Source organism: Hakea prostrata, chromosome 2, assembly GCF_041222555.1.
Source record: "Hakea prostrata isolate BN-2017 chromosome 2, UWA_Hpros_2, whole genome shotgun sequence".
Lineage (NCBI taxonomy): Eukaryota > Viridiplantae > Streptophyta > Magnoliopsida > Proteales > Proteaceae > Hakea > Hakea prostrata.
This window is the reverse complement of record NC_142601.1, coordinates 54927596-54941322: the sequence shown is the minus strand read 5'-3', so window position 1 is coordinate 54941322 and position 13727 is coordinate 54927596. Positions and strand designations below refer to the sequence as shown.

Here is a 13727-nt window from a genome sequence, read left to right as displayed (position 1 = left end):
ATGGCTGTCACCTTGAATATACATCAATTAGACTGCTACCTGATGGCTTCTTTAGTCCTTTATCTTGAATCATTCTTCGAACCTCCACCGCATCATTCCATCTTCCAGCAGTCATGTACATATTGGATAGTGAAACATAGTACCCAGCATTTTCAGGTTCAAAGGTGAAGAGATGTTCTGCTACCTGTTTTCCCATCTTGAGATCTCCGTGATAGTTGCATGAACCTAGCAGAGCACCCCAGACACCTGAAGCAGGAACTGTTGGCATTTGTTTGATGAACTCATAAGCCTCATCAAGCCTCCCAGCTCGACCAAGCATATCAACCATACAAACATGATGCTCAGTAGCCGGTTCCACCCCAAATTTATCCAACATATGGTTGTAGAACCAGTAACCATCGTCAATAAGCCCGGTGTGGCTGCAGGCTGATAAAAGACCCACAAATGTGCTCTTAGTTGCTCTAATCCCTGACTCATGCATCTCATGGAAAAGTTTGATTGCTTTCCTACCCTTACTATGGAAGCCATATGCAGCAATCAATGAGTTCCAGGAGGCAACAGATTTCTTTGGTGAGTCTTGGAATATCTGAATGGAAATATCTAGTCTTCCACATTTGCTATACATATCCACAAGGGCCGCACTTACAAAAGGATTCCAGTGGTATCCAAAACGAACTGCAAGTCCATGGATTTGCCTCCCATGTCTTAGAGCTCCAAGTTGACTACAAGCAGAGAGAGCACTGACGATAGTAATTTCAGTTGGTTTAAATTCATGACACCTTAATAGTTCTAGTGCTTTCCCACCATTTTTATTCTGAGAAAAGCCAGATATCATACAATCCCAAGAACATGGATTAAGGTAGGGAGAAGAGTCGAAAACTAAACTGGCACTTGCAATGTCCCCACATCTATTATACATGGATAACATTGCATTCATCACTCTAACTTGTGAAAGCATTGAGGTTTTTAAAGCGAGACCATGTAGCAGTGTACCTAAAAATAACAAATTGAGATTCCCACATGCTGATATAGTACTAACAAGAGTGATTGAGTCAGGACTAATATTGGTTTCTCTCCGCATTAGGCTGAAAATTTCTAAGGATTTCCAAAAATTACCAGTTTGTGTGCAGCCAACAATAATAGTATTCCAAGAAGCCAGATCTGCTACCACCGAAATACTCTGCAACAATGACAAAGAATCTGCCAAGTTTCCACATTTGATGTACATAAACATCAGGGCATTTGTGGTAAAAACGTCATCTGTGAATCCCAATTTCAGTTGCCAACAGTGAATTAACTTCCCAAACAGATTAGCATCAGGAGATTCACAGGAGGGAAGAATGGCCAACAAAGTCACCAAGCTGCATTGAGGACCCTGACAGAGTAGTTCCTTCAACAAATTTTGAGCTTCTCTCCCACACCCATTCTTAGAGTAACCAGCAATCAGTGTATTCCATGAGACCAAATCCCTTTGTGGCATGTACTGGAATAAGATCTCCGCTGACTTTACGTTACTGCACTTTGAGTACATGTCCATCAAGTTGTTTGTCAGCAGGCAATCAAACTCCATCTCTCTTCGAATCATGAATGCATGGACAGCTCTTCCTTCCTGGACGAGGTTTAGCTCAGCACAAAGTGAAATAGCAGTAACTAGTGTCACCGAATCAGGTTGCATGGCCCCTATCAATTGCATTTCATGCAGAAGATCAAAAGCTTCCAGAATCATTCCATTCTCTGCAAATCCTTCAAGCATTGAATTCCACGAAATGACATCTTTACAGACCATTCCTCTGAAGACTGTCTCTGCAGCCTCAAGGTCTCCACAATGTGAATAGAACGAGACAAGAGAATTTGAGACAGAAATACTGGAAGACTCCCCATAACCCAACTTGATCCCCAATCCATGAATGACAAGACCTGCATCTAACTCATCAGAAGACCCGCATGCTGAAATAGCAGACGAGAAACTCACATAATCTGCCCTTTCTCCAGAACAAACCATTTCCCTGAAATAATTTAATGATTTGTTATGAAAGGAATTATGGAGACATCCATGGATCACAGAATTCCACGAAGTGATGTCTTTAAATTTCATAGCTGCAAACACAGTCTCTGAAGAGCCCAAGTCCCCACACTTTGCATACAGATCTATTAGAGCATTACTAAGAAATATGTCTGAATCCATGCCAGCCTTTAAGATTAAACAATGGATAATCCAACCCAGTTTAATGTCATTTATCCGGGTCAAAGTTGATATTATGATCAACAGAGTAGTGGAATCAAATCCAGTTCCTTGCTTCATCATGTCCATGAAAATATCCACGACAGCTTGAAACCACTGAATATCTTTGCAAGCAGTCAACATTGCATTCCAAGCTATCACATCTTTATTTAGCATTTCATCGAACAGAACCAAGGAAGAGCCGATGTCACCTGCTCTAGAATAGGTAACAAGTAGAGACGTGGAAGTAAGCACATCTGCCAGAGCCCCTACCTTCACGGATAAACAATGATTGGTCAACGCATTTAACAGGTTGGGTCTGTCAGTTGAACCCCTGATCAGATTGAAGGGATGAGAAAAGAAGACAGTATAAGAAGACGCACTTCTTTGTGGCAATTTATCGAACGTGATGAGAGCAGTAGAGATAGATGCAGAGCTCATACAATACTTGGAGTATACCTTTGATATGGAAAGAGTTGATGATACAGGAAAACAGAACCAAAATGTGCGTTGTATGGGACTGTTGTAGGACGAAAACTGAGATGGGTATACAATTCTGATGAGTTTAGACACAGCGAACATTTATTTTCCTTTGTTTCAGTTATTAGAGCCGTTGACGATTATTAGTCTTCGAGGCAATTTTGTCTGTCTGGGTTTCCCCTCGAAGTAAGGATATCTGCGCTAGATCCCTCTAGCAAGGAGATGATCTCCTCCCGTGAGCAGTTTTTAGTGTCTCCTGCGTCCTTGTGAGTGGTTCGATCTCCTTGTGGTCCTGAGGGTGGTGATCTCGATCTTTCCAGTCACTGGTTGCTTTTCCTATTCGGGATCTTGGTTCTCTGGTTACAGCGATGGTATGTTCTGGCATTATTCCCTCTCCGTTTCGATTATCTCAAGATCTTGGCTTGTCGCTCTCCTATAATTTTCTGTTTTATTTGTTTGTTCTTTGCTCTATGGAGATCTAGGGTTTGGTTTTTTTTTTTCCCGCCTTTCTGGTTTCACCGCTCTTCGTTTTCACGATTTCTGATTTAATCCTTGATTTGTTTAGTACTTTATTGGTCGGAAAGGCCGAACAATTTTTTAAGTGTCAAAGCATTATTGGTAACTCACTTCAAATTTATAAATGTTGGCAAGTCACTTCAAATTTGTAGTTTATAACTGTTTGAACTTGATTTTGTTTTGTCATTCAAATTTTGAGAGTTAAATAACTTCTAATTCCTTTAATTAGTAGTGTAATGATTAAATTATCTTTTTCTATCTAATCGTTACCGATCAACACTTCGTTAAAAACTGCCCACCATTGTAGCCCCTCCCCCTTGCTAGTGACTACGCCCTCGCCTTCCCCCTCCCTCTGCCAGAAATCACCCACAATCGTCTCCCTTTGCCCTAAATCCTAATAAACACCACTCAAAAGAGAGAATAACTTTTCTTTTTTTGGTAGAATAAGAGAGAATAACAATATACCTTCATTAGCTTTCGAAACCAATTCAAATTTGAAACATAAATGACAAGTATAAACATAGATTTTTGTTTTTATATTTAAAGATGTAATATTTTTTTTTAATTTGACATATAGGGCCCTTTGATCTATCAGATTCTAAACCCATTTTTCATTAATTATGGGTGATCAGTTTTTGGCGACTAAGATAAATCCATCTTTTTAGAGTCAAGGACAACACTCTCGCTGTATATTTAAATTATCCGACCCCGGCCTGCCAATCCCCGGCCAACATTTTCCCCCTCTTCCCCTCCCTTTCTTTCCCTTTTTCGTTTCCTTTCCCTTCCCTTCCCTCCCCCCTTTTTTTCCCTTTTTTCCTTTTCTTTTCTCTTTTTTCTTTTTTCCTCTTTTTCCTTTTTTTTTCCCCTCTTTTTTTCTTTTTCCCTTTCTCTCGGAGGTAGAAAGAATCTCACCTCTTCGTTGATCTTCTTCAACAAATCCTCCCTTTACTTCTTCATCGTCCATGGTTGGGACAAGAGCCGGGTCTTCATCTTGCCTCACAACATGGTTCGGGCGAGGCACTGGCTGGCCTGGGTGTTGAGGGTGTTCCCTGGCCTGTCTCCTTTTCATCCCTGCGAGAGTTCTCCTCGTCTCGTGTTTATCCCTCTATCTGGTTTTTGGATGTTTCGTATGGTTGTCTATTTGTTTCCGTCTTCGGGTTTCGATCGAATAGCGGTGATTTCTGTGCTGTTTTGGTCTCATTTCGGGGGTTTTCTTTCGATGGGATGGTTTATTGGTTTCAATGGGTATAATTTGTAATTTGATCTCCCCCTTGATATTATGTTAAATTGTATTATATTTCTTTTCGTCCGAGTCAATGGCATCTTGTACATCTGACCATTGCCGGGTTTTGGTCATCAATTATAATTTGTACTTAATTAGTCATGTCTAGACCTCGGGAGCCTATCAAGGAACATTTTTGGCTGTGCTGGCCCCGGGTCCGTATCCCTTATTATCTATAGAAATTATCCTACAAATGCAGTTAGTTGAGGTACGCATCAGCATGTTCGGATAAACCTCAGATCCCTAGAAAAAAATTCATCCTTCTTTAATGTTTACATGATGTATGTGGTTAATGTTTTGAATGATACCCTAGCACTTTAGATAGGGCCGCTTGACTTAATTGATCCACCTTTATATTATGATTCTTTTTCCACACAAAAAAGATAAGTCCCATTTTACATCTGCCTAAGAGTATTAGCAAGGATATTTAACCATACATCTTCCTTTAATCTATCCATATTTGACCCGGCCAAAAACTTAAATCAATGAACAATTAAGGTGTGTAAAAAAGGTTTAGACTACAGTCCTTTAGGGTGATCCAAAATGAACAAAAGGGGTGACTGGAGAGAAGAACAAGAGCATTCTGGTTGCTAAACCAAAATGTCTATGATTTGATAACCAAGACGATGTGCCCGTTCTAACACACTGGCAAAATGGTGATAATTTCAAGTTCAAAATTGCAATCCATCATATTCGATCACAAAAACACTAAAAAACCATCCTAATCTGTTCAACCGTGGGCTACAAAGTGCTCAATTGAAATCCCAAGAGCATATCATGCCTTGTTTCAATTAGGTTACACAAAAGAGGAAAAGTTTGAGAATACAAATCTAGCTCAGAAACCCATCTATTAATATTACACATAACCTATCAAAAAGCCATGTTTGAGCAATTCTGGAGTAATACCTAAAAAAAAGGAAGCACTTCTGAGTATTTTATCTACTTAGGCATCTCGGTTTTCATTACATTCTTAGGTCATCTAGACATAACGGCTCATTTAGGGCAATAACAGGGTTCGGTTAGACCAGATATTTAAAATCATAATCCATCTCTAGTTAGGCCCAAGCTGAGAGCCCGGTGGCTTTGAGTCAGGAATGGCATAATCAAACCCTAACTCACCCCTAGTGCTAGGTCAGGCTGACCTTTATTGGCCCTAACCAAGAGAAGGGAAAGGGAGATGCACAAGGCTAGGTTGGGCATGTTGGAGAAGAGGAAGAAGACAAGAGGGAACCTAACTACCTTGATTCAAGGTCTGAAATTCCCATCAAGAACCCACTCTTTAGTCAGAGTGTTCTTATTCAGATCCTATGTAAGCTCAAGATGGATTCAGTAGAAACCCATGAGGTGTTAGTTGCTAATGATCGTAGACGATAAAGGAAAGAACTGACAGGAGAAAAACAAATACAGTAGAGTGGTTAGACAACACTCATATTTTAATTGCCTTCCATGCATTTTCTGTGTTTCCCCTTGGCCTAATTTAATCTACTCCGTGGCAGAAAACGAAGTTTCTTCTTTGGGCTCATCGGAGCCCAAGAAGATACGTCTTTATCCATGTCGACAAACACTCCATGGGAAGCAGTTGCTGGCTTTGCTTCAATGCATTGTAACAGTTTCCGAGGTCCCCCTTTCTCTCCTCTTCTCCTCAGAGACGCAGAACATGACATGTCGGTATTCTAGGCCTAGCCCTACTACAAAGACGCTTTGAAATTATACAAAAGAAGTTTAGATTCAACAAACTACTCCCAACATCACATGCTTCCTCACAATCTCAAGCACCAGAGAGATCTACAAAGTTCTTAGTTTCTTACCATCCACCACTAACATTCTCACAAAGTAGGTTAAAAAAATTGTTCAGGTTCCCCAGACTGTAAAGAACAGAGATAGAGAGTTTTGGACCTTTTGGTTAAGCGTGCCTTGGATTGGGAGCACGAACTCACGCCTGCAGAGACATGGCCCAGTTTTTCTGTTTCTTTTTTTTTTTTTTTCTCCCCTTCAGCAGGGAGACCAGCCTTCTTCTTCACATCTCCATTCCAGCTGGAATATTCAAAAGAAACAGCAAAACAGAGCTCAGTAACAGATTACCATGAGGGAGATGTGCGAGGAGAACCAGACGAAGATGACGATGAGCAGTTCTTTGTGTCTGAACCGCTGCCTGAAGTTCCAATTGACCTTACATCCCTCAGAGACACAGAACACGCTTCAACAGGGAGCTTCTTCATTGGAGTCAGCGGAGGCGTCTTGGGGAGCGATTCGGGACCTGAAGAAGAAGGATCTTCCAGTTCCACCTCGGCGTACTGTACCTCTTCCTCATCGCTACTCATCTCCAGACGGGAAGGTGAAGTGTCAGGCGTTTCAAAAGGAGTTCCAGCTCCAACTCTGTTCACCCTGGAAGCATCGTTGTCGTAAATGGGGTTTGAGATGTAAACGAAATGCTCCCCTCCACCTCCACTACCATCACCATTATTACCTTCTGCTGCTGCTGCTGCTGCTGCTGGTTGTATCGATCGAGGCGAAGCCAAAGACTTGATTGAGAGTGACGGCGATGATGCTCTGATCAATCCAATGCGTCGAGGAGTACTACTACTCATGCTGTCGCCTTCAAATGGGTGACGTGCTGACTGGTATGGAGGTGTGAACTGCTTACCTTTTCCTCCCTCCTCTTCTTCGTCTACTCCTTCTATTCCAATGAAGGCTGGGAATAAGAAGCTCCTTGGAGCATGAATAACCCCATGTGCATAGATGCTATTGACAGGTGGAAGAGCTGATGAGCTTTCGCCTTGTGAGCGTTGATGAAGAGTTGAGGTTGTGTTGGTGGCAGCTCTGAGCCGCCTTCTGCCTAGCAGAAGCGAGCAATACAGTTCTGCTAACAACACAAGCACCAACGCTAACACAACGGCTAAGCTCACCACCATTGCCAGAGTCACCCCCATTACCAACTTCGATGTGCCTCTCATCTTTCTTTCTACCTTCTGCGATTCGATGCGTAGTAAATTCTTTTAATGGTAAAAGTAACCCTGGAGTGGACAGTTAAAAAGGGCGGGGTCAGAGCAAGCCCGAGCAAGGTTAGGTAGATGGGGAGGGAGAGCTTAGAAGGTGAGAATTTGGCGGGAAAAAGAGAGTCCTGTGGCAGTGCAAGGAATCTTTGGGAGGGCACGACTTGCAAATTAAAGGGGAAAGTCGTCGAGAAACGTGCAAGTGTAACCGGCAGTCAGCGGTGGTGGTCAAATTGGAATCCACGTAAGATCCACAGACTGTGCTGTTTACACGAATCGTATGAAAATACTTTCGTATTCCAATCCAAGGGTTGATAGCTGAATTTGTACATATTCCATAAAAAAAAATCAGCGGCTTAGAGTGGACTGTACAACTCTGACTTCGTGCAACTGCACAGACGCTTTTACGAACGTCTATTCTATGGCTGCTTTTCAGGCAATTCGTCGTCTTCACTTGCAGGTAGGTTGCAGTCTCTGTTCTAAAGCTGCTGACATGCATGTTTTAACTCTGCTGAATCAGATGAATCATTCTTTATCATCTTCATTTCATTTTCTTTCATTTTCTTTACACACCAATTTACAATGAAGAATTAGGCATAGACATCATCACCGCATCAATATCTCAGTTTTTCTTTTTTCCTCTTGGTAAGACGTCAGTATGTCAGTTTGTGGATTACCAAAAAAAAAAAAAAAAAAAGTATCTCAGTTTGTGAGCATTAATATGTGAAATGAGACTACTTTTTTTTTTTTTGTAGAAAAACAGGGGAATCCCAGAACTGATCTCGTATCCCAGGAATCTGAAGTTAGATCGATAACCTTTCATTAGAAGCAATCGGGGTTATTCATTGTACCGAAAAAAGAAACAATCGGGGTTAGATAGAATCGAACTACAGTATTCTGGGACGAAAATACAGATTGATTTTGAGCTTCACTTGCACTTTGCCTTGTAAGAGACTAAGAAACAATCTTGTTTTCTGGATGCCAGCCATATGGAATCCACTTATCCATGGGCCGGGGTTGTGAATTCCCTTTGGAAGGCTGCAAGCCGCTCTGCAAAAGTTTCGTAGTCTGGCATGTCAGGATGGACGTGGCTTGGTTTTTCGTTGGGCTGAAAGGTATTGGCACGAGCAAGGCCAGTAGGTTCCGCAGTTGGGGTTGTTGGCTCTGCTGGGACTGAAGCTGCTCGAGCAATATGATAACTCGACCTTGTACTATGTCGTGCCTCATTTCTGATTCTGTGACCTGGGGATCGGACACTATCATTTGCAGTGTCATCCGTTGGGAGAGCTTTCAATCCCCTCCTCTTGTTGCTAGATTCAATGGTCGACGGCTTCTTATAGCTGTAGTGTAACAACAGTTCATCAAGCTTTTCCTCTTCTGAATCATAGTCGTCATCAGCAGAGAAGGTTTGAGGACCTCGCGTTGCATCTTCTTTTCTACCGTCCAGATTTCTCCTTTCCTCCTGTTGAGAAGTGCCTACGCCGTCTTGACCTCGTGGTGGTTTCAAGTAACTCCTAACTGATCTTGGCCTTGGCTTTGCATCGCTAACCGGATCTCCCCTATTATGATCTCTCTCATCGTCGTACTTGCTGCCCCTTGTTTTGACGTAGGGAGGAGGAACAATATTATTGCAGAATGGCTTTACACTTTCTGTCTTATCCTCTGCAACTCTGTTTAACAAGGGTGGGTGACTCGTTTGACCATTCTGGTTAACATCAGCAGCAGAGGCATCAATAACGCCATTCTTTACTTGCTGTCTTCTTGTAGAACTGGGAGTAACTTTCACTTCTGGGGAAAAATCCTGGTAATCTCTTCTTAATAGACCATCCTTGCTGTTATCACCATGAGGCCTACTAGTCATTCCATTCAGCTCTTGTCTTCCATGAGTAGGAAGAATATCCCGGTTTAGTTTGTGCACATTATCACAGAATTCCTGTCTTCCTTCAGATTGGATATGTTCATCATCCTTCTTTGGAATGAGATCTCCCCCATTGTCATGTATCTTGTATGCATCATGATTGCGTTCTCTCCTTCCTCGTGATGAAACAGCTTGGATATCTCTTTTTGGGATAGTATTCTCAATGTCATTACCCAACTTGTATTCACTATCATTGTTACCAAAAGAATCATTTTTCTTGTATTGATCCTGCAAATGGTTCAGAAAGGCATCAAGAGGTTTTAGGTATTGAATCATCCCAAAGTTAACGTGTAAAAAGTAAGCATAATTCTAGAAAACATTTCTACCTTACTGTAACATTCCTTTCACTCCCCCTTCACTCAATGTGCCCAGGAATAGTAATAGAAAGGACAACTGGCGTTCCTGAGTCCACATTGCTTTTTTCAGATTTGACCAAATTTTTCATTATTTCTTTGATGCACTTCCATCCCATTTCGATATGAAGCTTAAACATATAGACAGTAGACTCTCTACAAGGAGGTTTACCTGTGCAGATGCAGGGTGGTTAAACAACTTATTTTCAAGAGCCTTGGAGTCCCAATTTACTGACATTTCTTTTGAAATGTCTTGCATTAACTGAAGTCTCTTTTCCATTGAAAAACGCTTCATTGCCATCTTCTCAGAAAACTGCCATTAAACAAATTTAGTGTTTCAGTCCTATAAAAAGAGTATTTATGAATAAAGCAGGATCTGTTAGGACGTATCGTATCAGGTATTGCTCCAGATGTACTGTATCAGAAATGTGCTGAAGATACATGCAGAAATGGTCAAGAAACATTTGGAAATGCTTAGGTTAAGTGAAAAATACAGTTTTGAAGCATTTAATGTTGACTATACACCGTACAAAAGGGGGGGGGGGACAAAGTTCAACAAGTGCATTTAGTTAATTATAAATAAATGTTGAAGTTTCTTACATGTATGAAACTACTAATACCAACTTTTTTAGGTATGGTATAATCACATTTTCCCTTTGGAGGGTATCATACAAATACCTAAATATGCATGTATATCAGTTATGGTAGCTGAAACTGAAGGATACTTAAACCCCTGATTGAGACAGCCACTAAACAGTTTAGCTTTTTATTCATGTACTAGAGTTTCCATGAAATAGCAGGGACTATTTAAGAATTGAGAGTGAGTGAACCTTCATCTTTTTAGGAAAGTAAAACAGAGTTATTGACCTGTATTTTACCTCTTTATTGAGAAAAGACTCAAAGGAACTTCCATACTTTTCAGTAAATAATTTCCTCAGCTCACGCAGCTCTGGTACATCAGCAAATCTAGCAGCAGCATAAATGAGATTTGCTATAGCTTCCTTGCACTCCTCAGGACATTCCCTGCAAAGAAAGTATCAGGGCATGACCTATATGTAGAAAAGATAATGTTTTTACTTGAAGGGTTGAAAATATTTAACTAAAAGAGAACACTGAAAAAAATTGCAAAGAACAGGGAATCAGAAATTTTTAAAACCCAACATTCCTACCCTGATGATTTCTTCCAAACCCCATGACAACCCCCCCCCCCCCCCCAAGTCAACTTTAACCTGGCTCTTTGTCACATGAAATACTCCCTTGATGTCCAGACTTCCTATCATCTTGGAGCCTCCCGACTGAGTATGCTTTTCTACTCCAATTTCCACAAATGAAACATTCCTACCCTACCAATTGATTTCTTCCAAACCCCCCCCCCCCCCAATTAACTTTCGCTAGATGCTTTACCACATTAAATATTTCCCTTGATGTCCAGACTTCCAATCATCTCCCTGCACTTCCAACAGACTCTGCTTTTCTATCTCCACGTTCCAAAAACTAATCTGAAGCAATTTCATCCTAGATCATTGTTCAAATAAATGACAGCCACAAGTATTGTGTGTGTCAATACTGAGATTACACTTAACAGTTGAATCGTTTTGTAGAACTCTGATAAAGTATACACAAAATTCTGAATGAGATAGATACCAGTCATGTCTCAACTGGAAACAATTGGTGTGTAAGAATTGCCTGAATCAACATCAGCTCATTTGAAAACAATGATTAGAGAATAGGAATCATAATTAAATGAGTCGAGATTCTGATGCATGAGACCTATGTTCTGTATATGGCCAAAGAACAATGCAAATGCCTCATTGCGTTAAAAACCAACATGTTCCAAAATCAATAGTTTAGATGGAAAGTAGAGCTACCAAACAATAACAGATATACTGCATTAAATAGATGGATTACAAATGAAAGAACTTCATTGAGACAGCAGAACAAGTGCACATACGTTTGCTTTTGCATGATCCGTATCTGCTTCAAAATGCAATCACAAAATTCCTCCACTAAATCATAGCAGGATGAAAGATTCATCTCTGCAAGAAGTGGTTCAGCCTGTTACAGAATCCAGCAGGACAGAAAACCAAGTGTTTAAGTTGAATATCAAAATTTAAGGAAACATTTTTCATGTCAATAAGAACGCTACTTGGAAGAGCTCAATTGAAAAAAAAAATTAAGAGAGATGAAAAATTGCAGTATTAAGCAAATAATCAAGATTAAGAATCTTGTCTTATGCCCATTTACAGGTTTTGATTGTTGGTTACTGCATATTTAGATTCATATGACACGACAGCTTAAAGATGTCAATTCTTTTTTTCTTTTTTCTTCTTTTTTGTGGTAAGATAAAGAAGTCAATTCAGTGCATCCTGATTTCAACAGCTCAAAACATCATTAATATACAATAAATTATAGATCAATTACATGAAATCAATCACACGATCTAATGATACTAATCGGTAACAGAACACATATAGAATTTAATAAACGCAACGCCCGTAAAACTCCAATTGCAGAGGCTTAAAATTGATGCAAAGAGAGCCAAATAACATTCCAGAACAAGCTGCATGGCCTGTGAAACCAAGAGAGAAGTGGGAACATTACGCCAATATAGAGGTATACACACGTATATTGTATCTTAATATGAAGAGACTCACCGGAGCACAAAGACAAGAATGGTGCCAAGAGACACAGGGAACAAGACGAATTCGTGAAAATTTTATCAGTAAAACAACGAAGAAAGCTTTCAACTTCTTTTCAGTTTTCGTTTCCACCATTAGTAAAATTCAAGAAAATTAAAAAGAATTAGAGGATGCAAGAAAAGTCGAAGATTACCCGGCGATAAGCATCACTGTCGAGGTTATCCCTAAGTAAAGTCGCAATATCGCTCTTCAGAAACGACTCCCTTGCCTTTCGCTTATTCAGTACCATTTTCAATCGTTCTTTAAGAAGCTTAATTAACGATTTACTACAGGAAAAGAAACATACGCTTAAAAAAAGAAAGAAGAACAAAAAGGTGAAAAGAAGAACAGAAGGATATTCAGCGATAAGATATTTTAGCTTGTTTCCGAATCCAACCATTTGGAGCTGAAACCTCGACCCAGCAATCCATCCAACATTTTGATTCCACGTTCGTTCGTTCGTTCGTGCAGTCGCAAAAGAAGAGAGAATGATCGATATCGAATCCCTATGCAGACGCAACAACCTAGATCTTGGCTTAAATGCAGCTCACCCAATTAATAGCAATTTCCGACATTAATGTAGCTCCGCAGGAAGAGTAAAAGAAAGGGAGAACGAAGAATCAGAAACTCCCTGCCTCTCCACACGTCCGTTTCCCTCCCAAGGTGGAGACTAATTAAAAAGGTAACGCCTGCCACGTAGGATTTTTCTTTTGAGATGATATTTTCGTTCGTTGCGTGCGCGTGCGGGCCATGCGGCTCTTGCGATGAGTAATTACTATACTAACCCTTCACTAGCGAAGAGGTAAAATACGCGTTTGGGCGAAATGGTCAAATGAGAACGAAAAGAGAGGAGGGGCAGTGTAGAAATTTCGGGAAGACGAAAAACCAACGCGCCACGTGCGAAGAGCCTGGTTTAATTGGCTGGCGATTAAGGAGCAAAATTTTAATTAATCACATAAATACTTGGCTTCTCTTCTCCTGAGTCCTGAGTAAGCTAGATTCCAATCAGATTCCTTTTCTAATCCAACTTTAAAAAGTTTGCATTTTCAGGCCTTTATGCACTTTTGCTTTCTAAGTCATTTAAGAGAGAAGAGACCTAACTACCTTAACAGAATAATTTAGATTTCGCTTGATAAATTTTATTTCCTATTAGAAAAAAATAATTATAAATAATTGAAGAAGCTATGCTGGGTGATTAACTTCATTTTGTTTATCGAAAAATGGCAAAACCATTTTTTATTGGTGTTGCATGAAACAAGCAATGTACTCTATAACATTCCTCTCTA

At 40.4% G+C, this 13727-nt stretch overlaps 3 protein-coding genes across 3 annotated transcripts; all 3 read right to left on the bottom strand.

The window, feature by feature from the left end:
- Positions 1-5: 5 nt before the first annotated feature.
- LOC149024961 (Tetratricopeptide repeat (TPR)-like superfamily protein) lies at positions 6-3266 on the bottom strand. Its single transcript, XM_089145146.1, has one exon. It carries the CDS (start codon positions 2801-2803, stop codon positions 8-10), a length of 2796 nt encoding a protein of 931 aa, XP_089001272.1. The 5' UTR covers positions 2804-3266; the 3' UTR covers positions 6-7.
- A 2732-nt stretch (positions 3267-5998) lies between these two features.
- On the bottom strand, positions 5999-7591 carry LOC149024960 (uncharacterized). The gene has a single exon (XM_089143039.1). It carries the CDS (start codon positions 7451-7453, stop codon positions 6578-6580), a length of 876 nt encoding a protein of 291 aa, XP_088999165.1. The 5' UTR covers positions 7454-7591; the 3' UTR covers positions 5999-6577.
- Positions 7592-8492: 901 nt separating this feature from the next.
- LOC149024959 (uncharacterized) lies at positions 8493-9887 on the bottom strand. Its single transcript, XM_089143038.1, has 2 exons — positions 9737-9887; positions 8493-9638 (listed from the first exon to the last, which is right to left on the bottom strand). The coding sequence occupies exon 2, from the start codon at positions 9351-9353 to the stop codon at positions 8493-8495; it is 861 nt and encodes a 286-aa protein (XP_088999164.1). The 5' UTR covers positions 9354-9638; positions 9737-9887.
- Between the last annotated feature and the right edge of the window lie 3840 nt (positions 9888-13727).